General features: G+C 40.3%; 1 protein-coding gene across 2 annotated transcripts in view; it reads left to right on the top strand.

The window, feature by feature from the left end:
* Nucleotides 1-357: 357 nt before the first annotated feature.
* Nucleotides 358-20,651, top strand: part of ANKRD44 (ankyrin repeat domain 44) — a 183,692-nt gene continuing 163,398 nt past the window's right edge. For both annotated transcript variants that reach the window (XM_008568521.1, XM_008568520.1), the window contains exon 1: nucleotides 358-393. In XM_008568521.1, coding sequence (XP_008566743.1) covers nucleotides 358-393 — 36 coding nt within the window. The remainder of the gene's footprint in view (nucleotides 394-20,651) is intronic.

Below are 20,651 nucleotides of genomic sequence, written 5' to 3'. Positions count from 1 at the left end.
AACGGGGACTATATACACAAAACCACATACTTGCTAGTTTCCTTGACAGAGAATTTAAGGGCCTATCAAGGACAATTTCAACTATGAGTGATTTTCATGTTACACTAACTTTAGTTCATAGCCCCAGGTTAGATGTAAATGTCTCCCCCACTAGACTCTAGTGAGGATAGGTCTGAGTCTTATTCATCTTTGCAATCGATAGTTGTCGAATAAACTTTTAGGGGACAAATCCTTTTCTTTCCATCTGCATCTGAATGCAATCAAATGTATTCAATTATGGTTCTAATTCCCATTCTCTTGTGTTTACAGCCACCACTGGTCCAAGCGATCTTCAGCGGTGATCCAGAGGAGATACGGATGCTCATCCACAAAACTGAAGATGTGAATGCTCTGGTAAGAGATGCTGTGGTTTTGCTACCCAGGCCCTGTTAACCTGGGGCAAGCAAGGGCTGTTCACCTTTTCTGTGTCATGGACCACGATGTCTGGGCCTGGTAAAAGCTCTGGGCTGCTTCTCAGAACACTGTTTTTAAACCCATGAAATAAAATACATAGGGTTAGAAAGGAAATCAATTATTTTGAAGAGTTATCCAAATATTAAAAATCAAGTTTGTGATACAGTAACATATGTGCTTCTTTATCACCACATTCAGATAACAAGATACAACAGAAGATCTAATGACCATAGTTTAGAAAGAGTGATGAGCACGCTCAATATTTTGGATTTTTTTGCAACAACTCTAATGTGATATGAACATACTTGCAGTTTCTACTGGTGAGAGACTCAGATACTGCTGATAGTACTGTGGTTTGTTGCTTACATTCATAGTTGAAGGAAATGCTAAACTTCAATGAGAAGCCAGTGAAAATAAAGATGTAATAATATTCTTTTCCAAAGTGATGAACCCCTAGAACCCATGCCCTACAGCAGGGGTTGGCAACTTATGGTCTGTCACACATTTTTTCCATAGGCTGCCAGCTAAGAATGGTTTTTATTTTTTAAATGGTTGAAAAAAAGTCAAGAGAAGAATAATATCTTCTGACATGTGAAAATGGTATGAAATTCAAATTTTGGTGTTCATAAATAAAGTTTTGTTGGAACATGGCCACTTTCATTCATTCACATATTATCTGTGGCCGCTTTTGCACAGCAACAGCGGAGTTGAGTAGTTGTGGCAGAGACCATATGTGGCCTGGAAAGCCCAAAATACTTACTATCTGACCCTTTATAGAGAAAGTTTGCTGACCCCTGCCTCAGAGGGTCCATGAACCTGGAATTGATGGATGAACTAGGCATCCTGTGAGCTCTCTGAAATCACAGGTAACTCACAGATGTGCACACTTGTGCACGTATATGTTTTTCTCTGAAAAGAGTTGAGGCATTTCATCAAATTCCTGAAAGACTCTGTGACCCCAAAAGATTAAGAACCACTGGATCCGGAAGGTGTTTCAACAAATAAACCAACCAACTGCCGTAAAGAAAGATAAAAAAAGTTAGTCAATGATTTACCCTTTTGATAGTTTCCAAGACCTGGATTGAACAAGCAATTATGAGCAGTACAGGCTACTAATTCTCTTAATGTAATTCGATTACCAAGATACTCAAGTTTGTCCAGGGACAGGAATTCTCTTGAAAGTCTCTAGTGTTAAGTAGTAACAACAGAAAGAGTCAAATACATCTTCAGTGTGAATAAGAGGTTTGCCACAGGGAGATGGATTATGTTTTAGGTTGTATCTCTGTCTATCCGCTGGATGCTTTATTCACAAGGTGAATCATTTGGCGCAGCTGTTGTTCTGTGGCAGTGCAGGTTGAGGTGGCTTTTGAAAAAGCTTTTGGCAGCTTCTCCCCAGCTGGCACTGAACACAACAGGGCAATGTTTTGTGACATTTTTGCAAGGTAAGCACAGATGAGGCCAAGGACAGACTACTTGAGAAGGCAGCTGGGCACTTGTTCAGGGCCTGCCATGTGTGACCCACACTTCTGAGAGGAGGCCAGGCCAGCAGGGTCACTGTCCAGTGTTCTGACATCACTGGAATTCACCCAGACTGTTTTGTGGCTGTGGCCCAAGCCCAGGCAAGCCCAAGGCAACGTTACTATCTTTTCCTGATGGTCATGAGCAAACAAGACTTTGGTTCAGTCACACACACAAGAAAGATTGTACTGGCCTTGGTGTGCCCTTTATTTCTCCACCTCTCCATGTCTTTTGATGGGTCATGTGCTCTTTGATGTAAATCACCAGGATTAGCTGGTCCTGATATAGAAAGTAATATCATTCAGCTCGGCCTTTCTAACTTTATTTCCCACTACTAGTGTTCATGAAACCTATGCTTCAACCAACCAAATTACTTGACCCATTGGTATTTATTCTATTGTTTCACCATTTTCTCATTTCTCTCCTCCTTCAGTCCCATCTGCTCTTTCATACCTGTTGCTTCCTTCATTAAGTTGTTCTAATTCTCACTTCCTTTATGCTGTCTTCTCTACCTTCTCCCTGACCCAACCAAAAAAAGCCCTGTGCCTTCTCTTCAGCCCCCACAGCTCTTTGAATCTCACTGATCACTTTCAATTACTACTTGAGTTATTTATATCTGTCTTTTACTTCTGAGAAGCTATATGCGTGATGACATGGTCACTATCTCATTCATTCTCATTTCTTCAATCACTCAGGCCGGTCCTTGCAAACATGAGTGAGCAACTCAACCCCCCTTATCACTATGTTGAGCCAGTCAGTGGTGGCCTATATTTCATTTCTCCCAATGAGGAACTAATTGTTGAACAGAGGAAGCATCTGACTTAGTTAATGTCCCTCAGGTCTCAGTTGTAAGACTGGAAGTTCTCTTTGTAAGATTAAAAATCTGTAGATGGATTTGAGGAGTCACTGAAGGATCAGGAGGAGTACTCTGAGTCTTTCTGTGGTTCCTGGCTAGTGGCATGCTGGAAATGTGGGATGATCGTTTTATGCTCTGAGAAGTTCATTTAAGTTGACCCAGATGTGGCTGATATCTAGAAAGTCCCCATCTGACTGACCAAATTGAGCTCAAGGTGGAGAATAGCATCTGAATTCAAAACTTTAGAATGCAGGTCTGAAAACCAAAATTCGAACTCAGTAAAGGCATTCTGGGGATTATGTTGTGACAACATGTCATCAAGAGGACAATATTACTATGCCATGCTGGAACAGGGACAGAGACTAATTGGTACCTGTTAGTCGTGAGTGGTGAGGTTGGGGAGGGGACCATGCCATGTGAGGAGTGGCTGAAGAAACTGGTGATGTTTTAGACTTGGACAGGACAGGAGAATTGTCCTAAATAGTGCAAGTTAACAATGCCAAGTTAAAATGGAACTAGACTTTTCATTATTGTAAGCTACAAAAAATAATATTTCAGCTTAAAAGATAAGAAATCAGTTAATAGACAGAGCTGTCTAAAGAAATCATGAGTTGACTTGGTGGGTAATAATCTCCCTGAAAGACCACTGGACTGGAGGTTCTAAAGGTGACTATTAGTAGCACGTACAGGCCCATTCTCCTATCTTGTGCCCTTGGTTAACATCACTCATGGTTCGTGGTACATTTTTGATTCTTAGAGATCAAAATTTCTTCTCAGGATAGCACTATTAAATTGGGGTTGCCATGTGAATTGAAACCTCACAACCGTGCCTGGACTAGGTGATATTCAGAGTCTCTTACAACCATGACAGACTACATTTCCAAGATTTGTGAGTCCCACATGGCAGCAAACCTATCATGTTTATTTCTTTTTAAAAAAAGTATTGCAAACAGGGAGAAGCGCACACACGCACACATACATGCACATACGTACAGGCGCACACCCATTATCATACCAGATGAAATTAATAATGATTCCTCAATATCATGTAATACCCAGTGCATGCTTAATTTTATTTTGTTTCAATAGTTTCAAAAATATCTTTTTACAGTTGGGTTGTCCCCAAGTTGATTATTTTAATCCATCTGTTTTACACAACAAAATAATTTTGTCAAGCTGTTAATGTTTATTCTTTGGTCTAATGGTATTTGACCCAAGTCTATTGGTGCACGTTGCTTACCCTCTCCAATTCTGAGATGGGAAAGGATGATATGAGAATATAATGGAATAACTCTTGAGGTGAAAGCTAAGCTTATGTCGGCAGAGAACTTATAGTACACAAAAGGGAGAAAACCATTAAAGCAGCACTTCTTGACTACAGGAATTAATTCAATTGATCATGGTTGTCTGCTAGTCTGAAGATCCAAGTGAGAAAAAAGAAACTGGTATTGTATGATGAAGGGACTTTTTAAAGAAAATAAGGCAAATCAGCAATAGTAAGCTTGTGATTTGTGTATGCATGTGTGTGTGTTTATGTAGTGGTGTTACACTGTTTCTTTTAAAAATAGAATGTATATTTAAAATCCACCCAGGAGGCTCAGTATGTCTCTACCCAAAGAACTTGGAGTGACCAACTTAATATCTTCTCTAAATTTTTCTCAGCTTGATTCTATCATGTCAAATTCCCTAAAATTTTAGAAATACAAACTATGTAGCCCAGCTCTTTAAGCTTCTAGATTGTTGTGTATTTTTTCTCACCTACATGTATCCTACTTGATTTTTTTCTTTTATAGTAAAGATTTTGATATGGGAATAAAGACCTGAGAGATTTTGTCAGCTTAGAGAGTTGAGCACCCTCTAAATTATACCTAAATTAGAAACTGCTGGGGTAAGGAAGCTGCAGGCAGGGTGGCAGTCTCGGGTCCCATAAATGACAGAAGTGCACCGTCGTGGGGCCGATGAATCGCTTAGCGCTTGTCAAGTGCCATGCCACAGTGCAGGCGTGGTGTGGCTCAGACTTTTTAAAGTTTTTAAGAGAAAGTACAGGAAATCTCTAAATTGTTAAATGTTGGTTCCAAAAAATGATCCAACAATGCGCAGGCCAAAGAAAACACGTCTGTGGACCAAATCCAGCCTACAGGCCACCGTTTTGCTAATTGTGGATGGGAACTGCAAATATTCAGCAATGAAGCTTTCTCTGGCCACCTGCATCTGGAAAATGAACTCCGTGGTCCTACAGCCATGGACCTGGTGTTGTGGGGAGAGTGGTGGCCTGTGTTCTTCAAGCGCTGACAGCATTTCTGGCTCACTGATGGGTGTGGGCGGGTGGGGTGGCATAGACAGGGAAGCTGGTGGTCCCTTCACAGTTCTGGGCATGGTGCTTTTTGTCCTGAGGGTAGGTGCCCATCTCTCAGCACATGCCTGGCAATACTGTCCCATCTTCCTTTCCCCTATGTTGGACCCCTTCCCAGGATGTGGGGCTGTGGTTTGGAAGCCATGACCTGTGTCTTGTAGAGAATAAATCATGAATTCCTGCTCCATTCTGAGCAGGCTGCAGAGATGTGTCTGGATGGCCATTTCAAATGTGCGAAGCCAGTCTGGTTAGCATCATTTCTAATTATCCTATGGAGGATGCTCAGCAGCTTGAGGCCTTATTTCTCTAACACTGGCCTTGAAGTCCAGAGAACCAGCCTCTGAGAGGGAGAAATCGTATAATAGTATATGATTTATACCTTTCACATAATGAGATGGTGTTTTGGAGCTATGGAAACATTCCATGTATGATGGCATTAGTATTATTGTTCAGTTGCTAGACATTTTTACAGCACAAAAAAAATCTAGCAACTAAAAGATGTACCTTGTAAATAGTTTGAGAATGTGAATGTGAAGGATATGGTCCTTTCTTCACATTTGATATCAAATTTGGTGGGAGGATGTAAAAGTGAAGAAATGAGGCACATTATTCTTAAGATGGAAGAAGACTATAGTTAAGATGGCAATTGTTTGAAATTAATTTATAAATTCAGTGCAGTTGAATGGGGTAGTAGGAGTTGGATTGAGGAAACTTGAAAAAGTAATTCTAAACTTTATTTAGAGGAATAAACATGTAAGATTAGCTAGGAAACTCTTGAAAAAGAAAATCAGTGAGGAGAGAGTTTCACAAAATATATGAAAACAAATTATAAAACTATAGCAGCCAAAACAGTATATTACTGGCGTGGGAATAGACAATCAAACTAGTGGAACAGACTAGAGAGTATGGACATTTGCTAGAGGATAAAGGAAGCATTTTAAATCACTAGGGTTGAGATGAATTATTTAATAAATGATGTTCAGACAACTGGCTAACCAGATGTGAAAATATAAATCTGAATCCTTACCTAATTTTTTATACCAAGATAAATTTTAAATGGAGAAAATACAACAAGGAGGAAACGTTTTTGCAATCTTGATGTGGGAAAGGACTTTCTAAGCATAACAGCAAAAATAAAAACCATAATGGAAAAGATGGTTATCTTTGAATATATAAAAACTATAGACTTCTGTATATTAAATTGCCATAAACAAGGTTAAAAGATAAACTAAAAATATGTACAATATATGTGAAAAGTGTTAATATTTTTAACATGCTAGGAATTCTCGCAAATTATTTAGAAAATGATAAACACCCAAATAGAGAAATGGACAAAGGATATGCAAAAACCACACATTAATGAAAAAATACGAATAACCAAAAAGTATGTGAAAATGTGTCCAATCTCAACCTCGCCTGAGGTCTAAGAATTCAAATAAAACAACCGTACTGTATCATTCTTCATCCATCAGGTCAGCAAAGATGAAAATCAGATCTCAACCATGCTGATGCATTTTGGGGGAGAGTGATTTGTATTCCCTCCCCTTTGGTGGGCAGTTTGGCAGTATGCCTCAATGTTCTAACTGTGCATACCCTTTAACACAGCAGCACTGCACTGCGGAATTTACCCTAAGGGTAAATATATATACAAGAAGATGTATGTTGCTGTGTGGTTCCTACTAACAAGAAACTGGAAATAACAAGTAGGTTATTTCTTAAATATATTATAGTACATCTGTATGAGGTTATATTATGCTATTTTTAGAAAGGGTGATGTTACCAATTCTTACATATTACACGTAAGGGGTCTTCAAAAAGTTCATGGAAAGATTTGTGTTATCTTTTAATACTATTTTTCCATGAACTTTTTGAAATACACGTGTGTATTTATTGGAAGATAAGACCTTCAGGATATATTTTTGAGTGAAACAGTTGTTAAAACAGCATATATCATATGTATATATAAGTATTATAGAAAAGGCCTAGAAGAATATTCTCTAAAAGGTTAATTATAGTTGAATCTGGGTGGTGGGATTTTGGCTTTTTTCTTTATTCTTTCATGTATTATTATTAACACCGATTCTAATGTATATGAACCATGTTTTATATCATAAATTATGGGAATAGAATTATTAGTTTTGATTAGGGTAAAAATCAAGTAAAAATTTCTGGATACCTTTTATTATCCAATTTTTTTTTACAATGAGAATATACTTATAATCAGAAAAGTTTTAAGAAGTTTTGTGGAAAACCAAAACTTCTTAAAGTAACGTATTTTTAAAATGAGTTCGGTGGAGATAACCACATACCCAGGTTATCCTTAAAAGACATGCTTAAATTAAAAGGATATGAGGTATATTTTAGATCAATTAGTTGGCCTGGCTCTGACTTTTACCGAAGATTTATCCCTTTAGATTTCAAATGTTAAATAGATGTATAATTATGACAACCAGAAGCCCTTCCAACTGCAGTTTTGTAGATATATTATTATTACAATCTTGAAACACTAACTTTAAAAGAGAAAAAAGAAATGCAATGTCTATGTTATTCAAGTAGAATAGAAGCCTGGGGGGTGGGTGAGACTTTTTACCAGGAGGTTGCATTGCTGGTTATAGTCAGATCACTTGCCAACTTTCTGCCTAAATGTCTATTCCTGGCAGTTTGCGACAGTATGCATGGGATTCTCACTTTGTATGCTGTAGTCATTCTGAATATAACACAGGCCGCCTTCTCCTTCTCTTTTAGTTCCCCTTCCTAAACCTTTTCCTGGCTTTCTCCAACCTGCACCTATTCAGAGTTTTTGATGTAACTCCTTTGCAACCAAGCCTGTATGTCCCCACTTGATGTATTTTACTTATTTGTAAATAATCCATTCCAGTCACACCAAAATACAATTACAGGTGTAGGGAAAAGAGCACTGTGCTTGGCTTGGGGACGTAAGTCTTGGGTTCTGTGTCCTTAAGCAAACTAATTAACTTCCTCTGTCCTCATTTCTCTGTTTATAAAATGGGCATGATAATAAACGTTTTTATAATGTTGTGGTTAGGGAGAGGAAATGATGTACATATGAGGGTACTTAAAAAAGTTTGTAATAAAATAGAATTAAAAGATAATACAAATCTATCCATGAACTTTTTGGATACCCTTGTATTATCACTTAGGATTAGATTTGGCTGCAATCTACAGAAAACAATGAAAACAAGCAAAATAGTTGTTTTTGATAAAAGATAAATTTATTTCACTAAAATTTAGTAGTTTCAAGTAAAATAGAAGTTTATTTCTCACATATGACAATGCCAGTGATAGGCTTTCCAGGACTAGCATGATACTCCATGTTGTCACAACCCAGGCTTTGTTTCCTTTCCTGCTGCAATCCTTGGACATGGCTTCCATCTCATTGCCCAAGTGGCCACCTGAGCTCCAGCCATCACACCCAAATCCAGCTAGCAAGAAGGAGGAAGGCAGAAGAAGGGTATGTCCCCTCCCTTTAAGGACACTTCCACTAAGGACATGATTGCTTATATATTGTCCAGAGCTGCATCAGGTGGTCATGTACTCAGCTAAAAGTCAGGGTTTCTATTGTGAAAGAAAAAGAGATATGGGGGCAAACCAGCAGTCTCTGCCATGGTATGTAGAAGCCTTTTGTGACCTAAGAAATGCTCTGAGTACAAAAACATATCATTTACCTAATATTGCCACGAGGCAACCTCGTATACACTCATTTATTCACCAAATATTTGCTAAATATGTGTTATAGATACGGCACTAGAGCTGACAACCTATATACTTCTTTAAATACTTTCTTAGTCAATTTATGTTATCTCAAAAAAGGGTTTGAGGGAATCATACTGCTATGACTTTTTTCCTAATTTGCTGAGCATTTGGGAACAGAACATTTCTAAGATACCATATCCCTTTCTTTTGAGTGGGGGGAGGGAGAAAGAGACACTGGTATGTTACAAATGGCAGCTCTCGAGCTCAATGCTGTGGACACTGTGTTTTCCCCTCCAGCTCACAGAGGTCCTGTCTTTTGTCGTCAGTGCTTTCATGCTGATTTACATCTTGTGTCCTCACTTGCTTTGTATATATTCCCTTTTCCCTACTTAAAACCCACGTGCTGGACTGACTCTTCATCTTCTGACCTTATCCCTATCAAATAGGGAGCACTCAGTGTTTGAACAGGTATGTGTTTTATTTGGGAAGCAAAGATATATAGATAGATAGACAGATAGACAGATGGATAGATAGATACATAGACAGAGAAGCAGACAAGCAAGTATATATAACCCAATGGTTGAGCAGTATTGTCCATAACTGGCTGTTTCTCAGGGGTCCCCAATATATGCAGAACTCCTAAAGAAACAGGATCTGCAATCACAGACTCAAGATATTCTATTTGGAAGGGATCTGCAGATGTTTGACATTCTGCTTCCTAATCTTTCAGTAATTCATGGCAGTAGGCTTTTTAAAAAACCCAAAACAATACTTTTTCATTATGAAAATTTTCATTCAGAAAACAACCACGAACCCACCACTGAGATTGAATAGGTGTTAACGCATTGCATATTTACTCAAAAAGAACCATAATAACGTTTTCTAAATTTAGAGGTTTTTCCCCATATGCACACACACCCATGCCCTTGTGTCATTCATGTCTTTGCAGAAATGCCTCATTATCTGGGACACCTCCCCTGATCTTCCAATGTAAAATTGCAACCCTCCATCAGCCTCTAACCTCTTCTTCCTGCCACTTTTCACCACCTGACATACACAGTGCATTTGTTTGTATTCTGTCTCCATCCACTAGCACGTCAGCTCCCTGAGAGCCAGGAGGTGGCTTTGTTCCTGGTTGAATCACGTACACCTACAGTGGTGCTGGCACAGACTAGGAGGCTGGCATTGCATGCTGGTAACTCCACAATTCTGAGATCTCCATGGCAGTCCTGCTCTCATGGCTCCACTAGGCAAGTCCTTGGTGGGTTCTTTCTGCTGGAACTACAATCCCGCATTTCCTCTTGGCATTGCTCTAGCAAGGACTCTGTGTGGTGAATTCACCCCCATGACAGATCTCTTCCACAGCTCTGGCATTCTGTGAGCCTGCAGACTTAATACCATGTAGATGCTGCCAAGGCTTCTGGGTTGTATTTTCCAAAGCTGCAGGTCCAGCCACATGTGGGGTCAATTTAGCCACAGCTGGAACAGTCAAAGCAGCTGGAATGCTGGTACTGGAAGCAGCTTCCCAAGGTAGCCCTGGCAGCAAGCCTGTGGAAAGCACCTTGGGTCTGTTCCCTGAGACCATTCTGTTTCCCTAGGCCTCTAGGCTTGTGATGGAAGAGTTGGCCCCAGAGACTTCTTCAATGCCTTCAGGGCCTTATTCCCCTTCTCTTGATAATCCTTTTCTTCTGTACTAATCTCCTTAGTAAAGGGTTGCTTGGCTGCAGCATTGCATTTTTCTCCTGAAAATGCTCTCTGCTTCTCTACCACATGGCCAGGATGCAAATTTTCCAAATCTTTACACTCTGCTTCCCTTTTAATTATATATTCTGGCTTTACATCATGCCTTTTCAGCCATAACTCAGCGTAGGCTGTTACAAGTAGCCACACAGCTTCCTTAATGCTTTGCTGCTTAGAAATTTCTCCCACCAAATATCCTGGGTCAGCACTTTTAAGCTCCACATTCCACAAGGTTTTGGGCATGTACAGAAGGCAGCCAAGTTCCTAGTCAGTTCATAGCAAGGGTGATCTTTGCTCCAGTTTCCAATAAGTCCCTTCTCATTTACATCTGAGATCTCAGAATGGCCTCTACTGTCCATATTTTTATTAGCATTTTGGTCACCACCATTTAACCAGTCTCTAAGATGTTCCAGACTTTCCTTACCAGCATCTAGGCTTTTCCTAGATTGTTCCTCCAGACTCTCCCAGCCTCATCACCCAGTTCCAAAGCTGCTTCATATTTTCAATTATTTGTTATAAGTAATACCCCACTTCTGGTACCAATTTTCTGTATTAGTCTGGTTCTGTTGCTTAGAACAAAATACCTGGCATTGGGTAATTTGTAAAGAAACAATATTTGTTGCTAACAGTTTTAGAGGCTAAGTCCAGAGTCCAGGGAACACATCTGTTGAAGGCCTTGTTGGTGGTGACAGTGATGCAGGGGTCTCACAATGCAAATAGCAGAGGGGGGGGGAAGAGAGAGAGAGAGACAGACAGAGAGAGAGAGAGAGAGAGAGAGAGAGAGAGAGAGAGAGATTCTCATGTGCTCTACTTTTAAAACCCTCAGAACCACACCTATGAACTAGGGCATGGTCCTACAATCTAATCATCTCTTTAAGGCCCTACCTTTCAATTATCATAATAGGATTTCCCACCCACCACAGTTACAGTGGGATTAAGCTTTAATGACTTTGGGGGGACGATTCAATCCAGTGTACCATCTTTGTCTTTGTATACTCTAATTTTATTTATACCTTTAAATTTATGTGCAAACATGTGTGTATATATAAAGAGGTGTATTAGTCCATTTCTGATGCTTATAACAAAATACTTGAAACTGGGTGATTTATAAAGAAAATGAAATTTATTGCTTACAGTTTCTGGGAAGTCCAAAGTCCATCTAGTGGTGGCAACAATGACCCAGGGGTCTCACATTGCAAGATGGTGGAAGCAGAGAGAACAGAGAGAAAGAGAAATTCTTCATGCTCCCTTTTAAAGTCCTCCAAGCCACACCCATGGCCATCATTTTTAATCCATTCACTACAGCATGGTCCTGCAATCCAATCACCTCTTCAAGGCCCCACCTTTCAATTCCCATAATAGGATTTCTCACCCTCTTAACAGTCACAGTGGGGAACAAGTTTCTAATACATAAAACTTGGGGGACACAATTCAAGCTTCAGTGAGTTTTGGGGGGACATAATTCAATCCACTACAGGAGGGGTTTTCAAAAGGTTCTTGAATTTTGAATATTTTTGCCATAAAGAAATGATAATTGCAGGTGGTGATTGATACATGAACTACCCTGACCTGATTATTATACAACATATATATGTATCAAAATATCAGATTGTACCCCATAAGTATATACAATTACAATGTGTGAGTTAAAAGGAAAAAAAAAAGTCCGTGGAAAGATTCATATTATCTTTTAATTCTATTTTTCCATAAACCTTTTGAAGTACCTGCATGTATGCTAAAATGATAGATGGTGTTGTGTCTCTTTATTCTATTTTTTTGGAAGCTGGCCAGTAAGGGGATCTGAACCCTTGACCTTGGTGGTGTTGTGTGTCTTTAAAAACATTACATATGCAGATAGTTTGTATCCTCTGTAACTTGTTTTTTGTCACTCAGTATAATGCATTTGAGATATATCTATGTGGACAAATGAGCATTTATTTCATACATTCCATATTTCTACAACATTCCTTCCATGATTTTATCACAATGGGTCCATTCTTGGTCAGAGCCTTTTAATCATGGCTATATCACCTTCCTTTGTCTGAGGCTCTCTGACATGTGGTAAAATTATACCAATCTTAAAAAGGTTAGAAACATGATTGAAATGGTAAATTTTATGGGTGTTTTATGGGCATTTTACCACAATTTAAAAAACCGATCAAATTGTACACTTAAAAAAATGGGTTAGAAAGGGGACCATGTAAGGATGTTCATAAGGACTGCGGTACTCTTTGTCAAAGAGTACAGTAAAAATCAGTGTAAATTGTATTTTAAGAGAGTATATTTTACTCAGCCCATTGAATATATTTAATTATAAAATTATCTTTTTCAAGGAATTGTGATTTTGTCCTTGGTAGCTTAAAAATAGAATTTCCTCAGAAATAAATATTTTAATATATAGTTCTCCCATTTTAGAAAAACATTGATAGCTTTTTTTCTCAAGCAGGGGAAACTAGGAAGGAAATATACTGAGGTGCCCTAAAGTAATATTCAGAACTTAGCTTTCAACGAGGTTCTAAGTATCAGGGAAGTCTGTTTTTGCTATAACATGACAATTTTGACCTCAAATATAGGTACCAAATAACTGCGGTGCCTGGGTTTTCTTTAGGACACATTTAAATATCCTCTTTCTGAGCTTCCTATTAAAAGAATACCTGCTAGAGGACAAGTTTTGTTTGGAAAGGATTTTGTATATTTTGTAGATAAAATTGAAAACAGTTAAGGAAGATTTTACCACCCAAAATTTTGGATAATGGCTTGACAGTCCTTGGCTAAATGTGAAACTTTTCTAGAAAGATAGCATGATTGACACTGTTTTGCATTTTGCTTGTGGAAATCCATCTTGGGGCTGTACTATGAATAACTTCTTTCCAAAGATCTAGTTAGACTTTAGTTAGCCATTTAACAATTTCAAAACAGGTCCTTTTAATGCAAGTTAATAAATTTGATTAGCATATTTCCTCAAGCCCTGTTAAACTTGAGCATTTAAAAACAGTATTTAAGACACATATGGCAGCTAAATTATCTACCTAACTATGGCTGTTTTACTTCTATTCAATCAGCAGACACTTAAGAGAGCATCTACCGTATTCCTGGCACTGTGTCTGGGGCTGGGACTCCAAGATGACTAGGACAGGGTTCCTGCCCACCTGGATCACTTAATCAGGTGGGTGAGACAGATATGTAAACCAAGACAACAAAGGAAATGTCAGTGCTATGACAGAAGGAAAAATGTCCTGTCATTGCACATCCCCTGTGTGGCCAGAACTCTTACAACTATGGATTATTACACTGAGCACACAGTGTCAGGAAGTGCATGAGGAGGACTAGAGCTGGGGGTGGCCAGAGAGCTTTTAAGCCCACCCACCATCTTTTTTGACTGCTGGCTTCAAGCTGATAAGAATAATAGTAGTGGTAATAATAATAATATTAATAATAATAATAATAATTTTTTATTTGGGCTATTGATATTTTCTCAATCTCATCTTAAGTATGACTAAATACATCTTTAGAAATATTTTATTTTATTATTATTATTTTTTTCCTTTTTGTCTTTTTTTCATGACCGGTAACAGGATCGCAACCCTCGGTGTCGCGCCTGCACCGCACTCAACCAGTGAGCAGACTGGTCTCTATATGGGATCCGAACCCTCGGCGGGAGCGCTGCCACGTTCCCAAGCGCCATACTCAACCGAGTGCGCCACCGGGCTGGCCCAGAAATATTTTATTTTATTGAAATTTTTTAAAACATTTTTTTTTTTTTGGTCTTTTTGTCTTTTTTCGTGACTGGCAACGGATCGCAACCCTCAGTGTCGCGCCTGTACCGGCCCAGGACCGGCAATGGGATCGCAACCCTCGGTGTTGCTCCCGCACCTCGCTCAGCCAGTGAGCGGCTGGTCTGTATGTGGGATCCGAACCCTCGGCGGGAGTGCCGCCGCGCTTCCCAAGCGGCGCACTGTAGCAGTGCGCCACCGGGCCGGCCTTAAAAACATTTTTTAAAAAAAATTTTTTATAGCAGTTTTAGGTTCATAGCAAAATGTGCCCCTACACATGTGAAACCTCCCCCATTGTCAACATGCCTTACAAGATTGGTGCATTTGTTACATCTGATGAACCTACACAGACACATCATTATCACCATGCTATGGTTTGAATGTCCCCCCAACCTCGCATTGGAACTTAACCCCCAATATGGTGGTAGAAGGTGGGGTCTTTAAGAGGCGATTTGATTGCAAGGACGGTGTCCTTGTGAATGGATTGACCCATTCATGGAGTAACGGGTTGATGGTTTAATGGGTTGTCATGGGCCTGGATCTGATGGCTTTATAGGGAGAAGTGAGGAGGTCAGCTCTCGTGCTCGTGCTCTTGCCATTCTCACCATGTAATATCCGGGTCACCATGGACCCTGTAGAGAGTTCGCACACAGAAGAAAGCCCTCGCCAGATGCAACCTCTGGACTGTGGACTTCCCAGTCTCTGAAACTGTAAGAAATAAATTTCATTTGTTCATAAATTACTCAGTTTCAGGTATTATTTTATAAACAACAGAAAAACAGCCTAATACACACCCAATGTCCATAGTTTGCATTAGAGTTCACTTTCGGTGTGTGTGTTTTGACAAATATATAATGACATGTATTCAGCATTATAATATCATACAGAATAGTTTCACTGCCTTAAAAACCCCCTGTGTTCCACCTATTCATCCTTCTCTCCCCTGTTCTATTGAATTTTGTAATGTTATTTTATTGAACAAATAAGTAGCTCCAATTAGTAGCTCCAGGTAGACTACCCCCTAAAGCCCTCCCAAACAGACATTCTGGAAGCACCGTTGACTGTGCTAACTCCTTTGGTCATCTGTGCCTCTATTCGAGAGCTGCTGTGTTCAGCACAACTGCCCAAAGTTTATGTCAGGGTCGATGGCATTAAATCCTGTAGTTTTAAAACTTGTTGGTCACCACCCTCCCTCTTTGACCACCCTCATCTTCACAGAAAGGCCAGAAGTCCCTGAACAAATCCACCTCTGCACTCCTGAGGGCTGGGGGTCTTCTGTGCTCCAGATGTCTAATTACAATACAAACAGATCTATTTGCTTTTAGGGAAGCAAATATTTTCTGTATTCAACTGAGCTTGTAAAATTTCATTAAGAAGCTAATCATTAGCTCTGATTAAGTAAACCACTGGATGTTTGGCATGAATATTTTAACTTCCTATTTCCAAGCTGGCTCAGCCTTCTCAAGATTACCGATTGTCAGCTGGAACCAATAATTTTCAGTCACCTGCACAGTCTGCCACTCCATCAGGGAATCTCCTCCCACCCCCACCTCCTTCTCTCCTTGGAAGAAAACCAAGGCTCTCCCAGAGTCCCTAACATGAAGCTGATTCTCTGATGCTCATTAGAGGAACTTTTGCAGTTTAAATACTGAATCTCACTGCTGCCTACTCCAGTACAGGGCAAGAGACTCTAAACTCTGCTTCTCTTTCTAATTCAACTTGAAATTGCCACCATTTTCTACCCTCCCACAACCCTTCCATATTTCATAAACATTTCAGACTTTAACAAAGATCCAATTTCTTTTTACTGATATTAAAAAATGCAGATACGAGGATGTGCTTAATATTAAGCATTTACTGTGTTTTCAAGTCTAAAAAAGATCAAAAGAGATAAAGATGCACAAAGCTTAAAGGAGATGCTGCCAGTGACTCAGACATTATTAATATCGCCTTAGGCACAATGAATTGAAATGGTGTTGGAAAGATTTTCTCTAGGAAAGAATACATTACGACAGCATTTTCTGAAGTGTGTTTCTCAGAGTCCAGAACAAGTCTGGCAAGTGTTTAAAAGGGAAAAAAGTGGGGTTTATGGCCAAATAAAATTGGGAAGCACTTCTACTGCAAATTTCCTTGTGTTTTAGTGATTTATGATGCACATTGCCATATTAAAGGCTATAAGAATTCCTGATGTAAGGAAATCTGTTTAACTTTTTGAACATAGTGTTTCTCAACGTCATTTGGCTTCGAATGCCTCCCTCTTTTTTTCTAACTTTAACTTAACACCTGAGACCATCCCTCAGAACCAGTGGAATACACTTTGGGATGTACTGCTGTAGAATGAGTCTCTGGAATACTCTGTGACAGTAGTTCTCAAACTTGAGAGTGCATCAGAATCCTGGAGGGCTTGTTAAAATACAGATTTCTGGGCTTCGCCCCCCAGAGTGTCTGTTTTGAGAGGTCCAGGGTGGGGCCTGAGAATTGCATTTCTAGTAAGTTCTCAGGTGATGCTGATGCTGCTGGTTGGGGACCACGCTTTGAGAACCACCCATCTGTGGTCAAACTGGAAGGAATACAAATGTTCCAGTGGGGAGCCAGGGGGGGATACCATAGGCCTACAGCCGTACAGTGTGCAAGTTAATGTATTCATTCAATGTGCTAGGTGCTGGGATGCAGTGGTGGTGGACATATGCCTGGTCCCTACATTCAGGAACTTACAGTGTCGTGGAGAGACAGGTAGTAAACAGGTAAAGGAAATGAGCCACTAGGGACTTATAAATTGAGAAGACTGCTATAAAGGAAGCCAACAGTCTGCTATGATACCGAACTAAAGGTGGTCAGGAAAGATCTCTCTGAGGTGGCAGTGACATTTAAGCTGAGACTGGCTATGAGAAGATGGGGGAATGTTTCAGCCTGGATAAAGACATGAGCAGAGGCCCCAAGGGATGGAGGGGGTAAGGGGCAAGTTTCAGGAATGGAAATAAGGTCAGTGTGGCTGGAGGTGAGTAAGAGAGAAGGAGGAAGAAAGGAAGTTGGAGAGGAGACAGGGAAGGACCAGGTCATCGGAGCCGAGTGAGAAGTTCGGGTTTTAGTCTAAGTGCAGAAGGTTCTGGCGAATATTTTAGAAAGTCACTCTGGGAGCTGTGTGAAGAAAAGATTGTAAGGGGACAAGTAGAAGCTGGGACATCAGGGGGAAGACCATAGCTGGGGTCAGGCTAGAAATGATGTGCTGAAGTAGGGTGGTAGCAGTGGCCAGGCCACCATTGTCACAAGCTCTAGGGGCGCCAGCTACATGGATTATTTATACCACCTAGAGGTGGAGAGATGCAGTTTGCTTCCAGGTATATCAGGTGTATCCTGGAGGTAGATCTCAGGATTTGAAGATGAATTAAATAAACATGAGGGGCAAAGAAGAGAGAGCTGCTGAGAATGACTCCTGGCTTCCTGGCCTCAGCAGTAGAGAGGAAAAGGGCAAGAGCTGGAGGAGGAGGAGGAACAATTCAATAATGTCATGAGCCAATTCATTTCTGAGGGAGGAGATGGAAATAAAGAGTTGCCTTTTGGGGGACGGTGAAGTGACCACTGCCGTCTTATTCTGCGAATATAGTAACTGGCTGTTTGCTGATACACAAAGGAAATGGTGATGGGGTTTAATAAATATTCTTGTTGTTAGAGAGTTCTCTAGATGTTGTATATCCGTGACTGCCTGGTTGCCCTGAATGAGAAAATAAATAAGTCCATTTAACACTAAACACAATGTTGTCTTTCTGTAAAAATTCAGAGAGCACTTCAGAATCTTACAGAGACTGTGACTATTGCTGTGTAACAAAGCACCACAACATTTAGTGACAGCCATTTTATTATGTCATGGATTTTGTGGATTAGGAATTCGTACAGGGCATAGTGGGATGGCTTTTCTCTGTGCCATGATGTTTGAGCTCAGCTGGAGAGACCTGTCGGCTGGGGTGACTCAACCGATGGGGGCTAGAATCATCTGGAGGTGTCTTCACTCACGTGTCTGGTGACTGATGCTGGCTGTCAGCCTGAGCACCTCCACGTGGCCTCTCCTTGTGGCCAGGGCTTCCTCTCAGCAGGGCAGCCACAGGCAGTTGAACTTCTGACACGGCAGCTCAGGGCTCCAAGGCCAAGTCATGTTTGCAAAGATCTGGAATCTCTGAATTATATGGGACAGGTAGCTGAATTCATGTTCTGCTTGATAGGATGCTAGATCAGAAGAGATTGCTGTGCTCAGTGTACTGCCTCTGGGATAATCTGACTCTTAGGGAAGAAGGGCCTGGTAACAGGGAAGCGGTGGATATTTTGCCTTACACCAGATGACAAAGATCATCTTCTCACTTTGGCTGTGAGCCAGCCACGTGACCAACAAGTATTTTTCCAGTTTCTTTGACTTGCATAGCCCTATGAGGTGCAGTAACCAAGCACAGTTTACACTTATTGATAATTAGAGGGTGTTTGTAAACTAGGCCATATAAAAACAGGCTTGAATTATTTAAAAACATTACCTGGATACAGATTTCCCAAGACCCCTGCTCTTAGATGCATTCTGGTAGGCTTCATCCATGAAGCAGCAAGGTACAGTGTTTCCTTTAAGAGTAGAAATTATTCTTGATGTGGTTTTTGGTAGTCTTCGATGATCAGAGAACACCAGTCTAAGTCAGATGGTCCAAGATAAGATCCTGATCTAAGATGGTAAATTCCAAAAAGGGGAGTATAGGCATCCTAGGTAGTAGGCAAGGTGCTCAACTGGGGACAATGGAATGTCTACTTCATCCTTTAAAAATTTTTTAAAATGTATATTTTGGTGTACATCTTATTGAATATTAAATATAGTAGTTTGTGTATGAAATTTATGAATGGTTAGTTAAATAAATAAGTTTGTTGTGCTCAAAAGGTTTTTGTTGTTGTTGTTGTTGTTGCTGCTGATGGGGTGGGCACTGCTTAAAGGCAGATGTCTTATGTTTATACCTTGCAGCTAGTGCTTTTCAAACATTAATGTGCCTGGGGAACCTTGATTTTTCTCAGCACAGTGCAACAGTGATTGTAATTTGGGGAACTGATTTACACTACCTAAGTTCATAAGAGACTGATTTGTAAACCAAAATGCCAAATTTATTCATTTCCATTAGCTTGAAAACTAGACCTGTCCTTTATGCATGTTATGCTTTTATTCTTGGACAAAGTAATTTCTCTCAGGATGCTAAATATCACACAAGAATTGTCTTGATGAACCTTGAACTAGAAAGAGAAAACTTTTGGCTCTTAAAGGATATTTGCAAGAAGCCCATGTAGCCTAGTGGTGGGTTATCCTTGGGATGTAGCACAGAACAGTGTGAGCACTATCAGTGGCCAGGCTGCCTGGGTTCCAGCTGTGGCTCTGCTGTCTACCGGCCGTAGTGTGACTTTGGGAAAGAGTAAAACCATGGATTAAATCATGATAAGCAACATTTGTTGAGGGCTCACCATACAGTAGGATCTGTAGCCAAGGGCTACATCATTAATCTCTCTGTTTTTCTATTTCTTTATCTGTAAAGTGGGGATATCATAATTCCTATCCACTCTGAGCATAATCTATAGAAAATGGTTAGAGCAGGCTGGCCCATGTTAAGAACTCAATCAATGTTAGTGTTTCTTCTCTATTCTAGGGATGTTTCTTTCTAAAGAATTTACTTTTTGTCTAGAATCAGCAAACCTTTATTCTCTAGACATATTCTGAACATGTAACATCCTCTTTTCAATATCTCTCCCCTTCATTTGGTACCTTTGTCATTTCAGTATCGTAAGCCCTTACAGAACGAGGATCCTTACTTATTTATCTTGTATCCCTGGAATCTATCATAATGCCTGGCTTTCAAAAGCTACCCATAACAGTTTATGACACTACATGTGCCCCAGAACATGTCTTCAGATTGCAGTTTATTGGGTCCAAATTGCATTGCTTTTGGCTAAAAGCATAAGCATACTTAGAAAAGTACAGATCCCACTTGCCAACTCCAAAGCTTTCGAATCCAGGAGGCAGGGCCAGGTTGGAAAGAAGGCATTAGGGAGTGGTGGAGGCTGTGTTTGAAGGCTGTGTTGAACTGGAGCATTGGGGCCGGCCCGGTGGCGCACTGGATAGTGCGCCGCTTGGGAAGCGCAGCGGCGCTTCCGCCCGAGGGTTCGGATCCCACATACAGACCGGTTCCCGCTCACTGGCTGAGCGAGGCGCGGGAGCAACACCGAGGGTTGC

Source organism: Galeopterus variegatus, unplaced genomic scaffold, assembly GCF_000696425.1.
Source record: "Galeopterus variegatus unplaced genomic scaffold, G_variegatus-3.0.2 Scaffold420, whole genome shotgun sequence".
Taxonomy (NCBI): Eukaryota; Metazoa; Chordata; class Mammalia; order Dermoptera; family Cynocephalidae; genus Galeopterus; species Galeopterus variegatus.
Note: the sequence above shows the minus strand (reverse complement) of the source record. Positions and strands in the feature narration are given on the sequence as shown.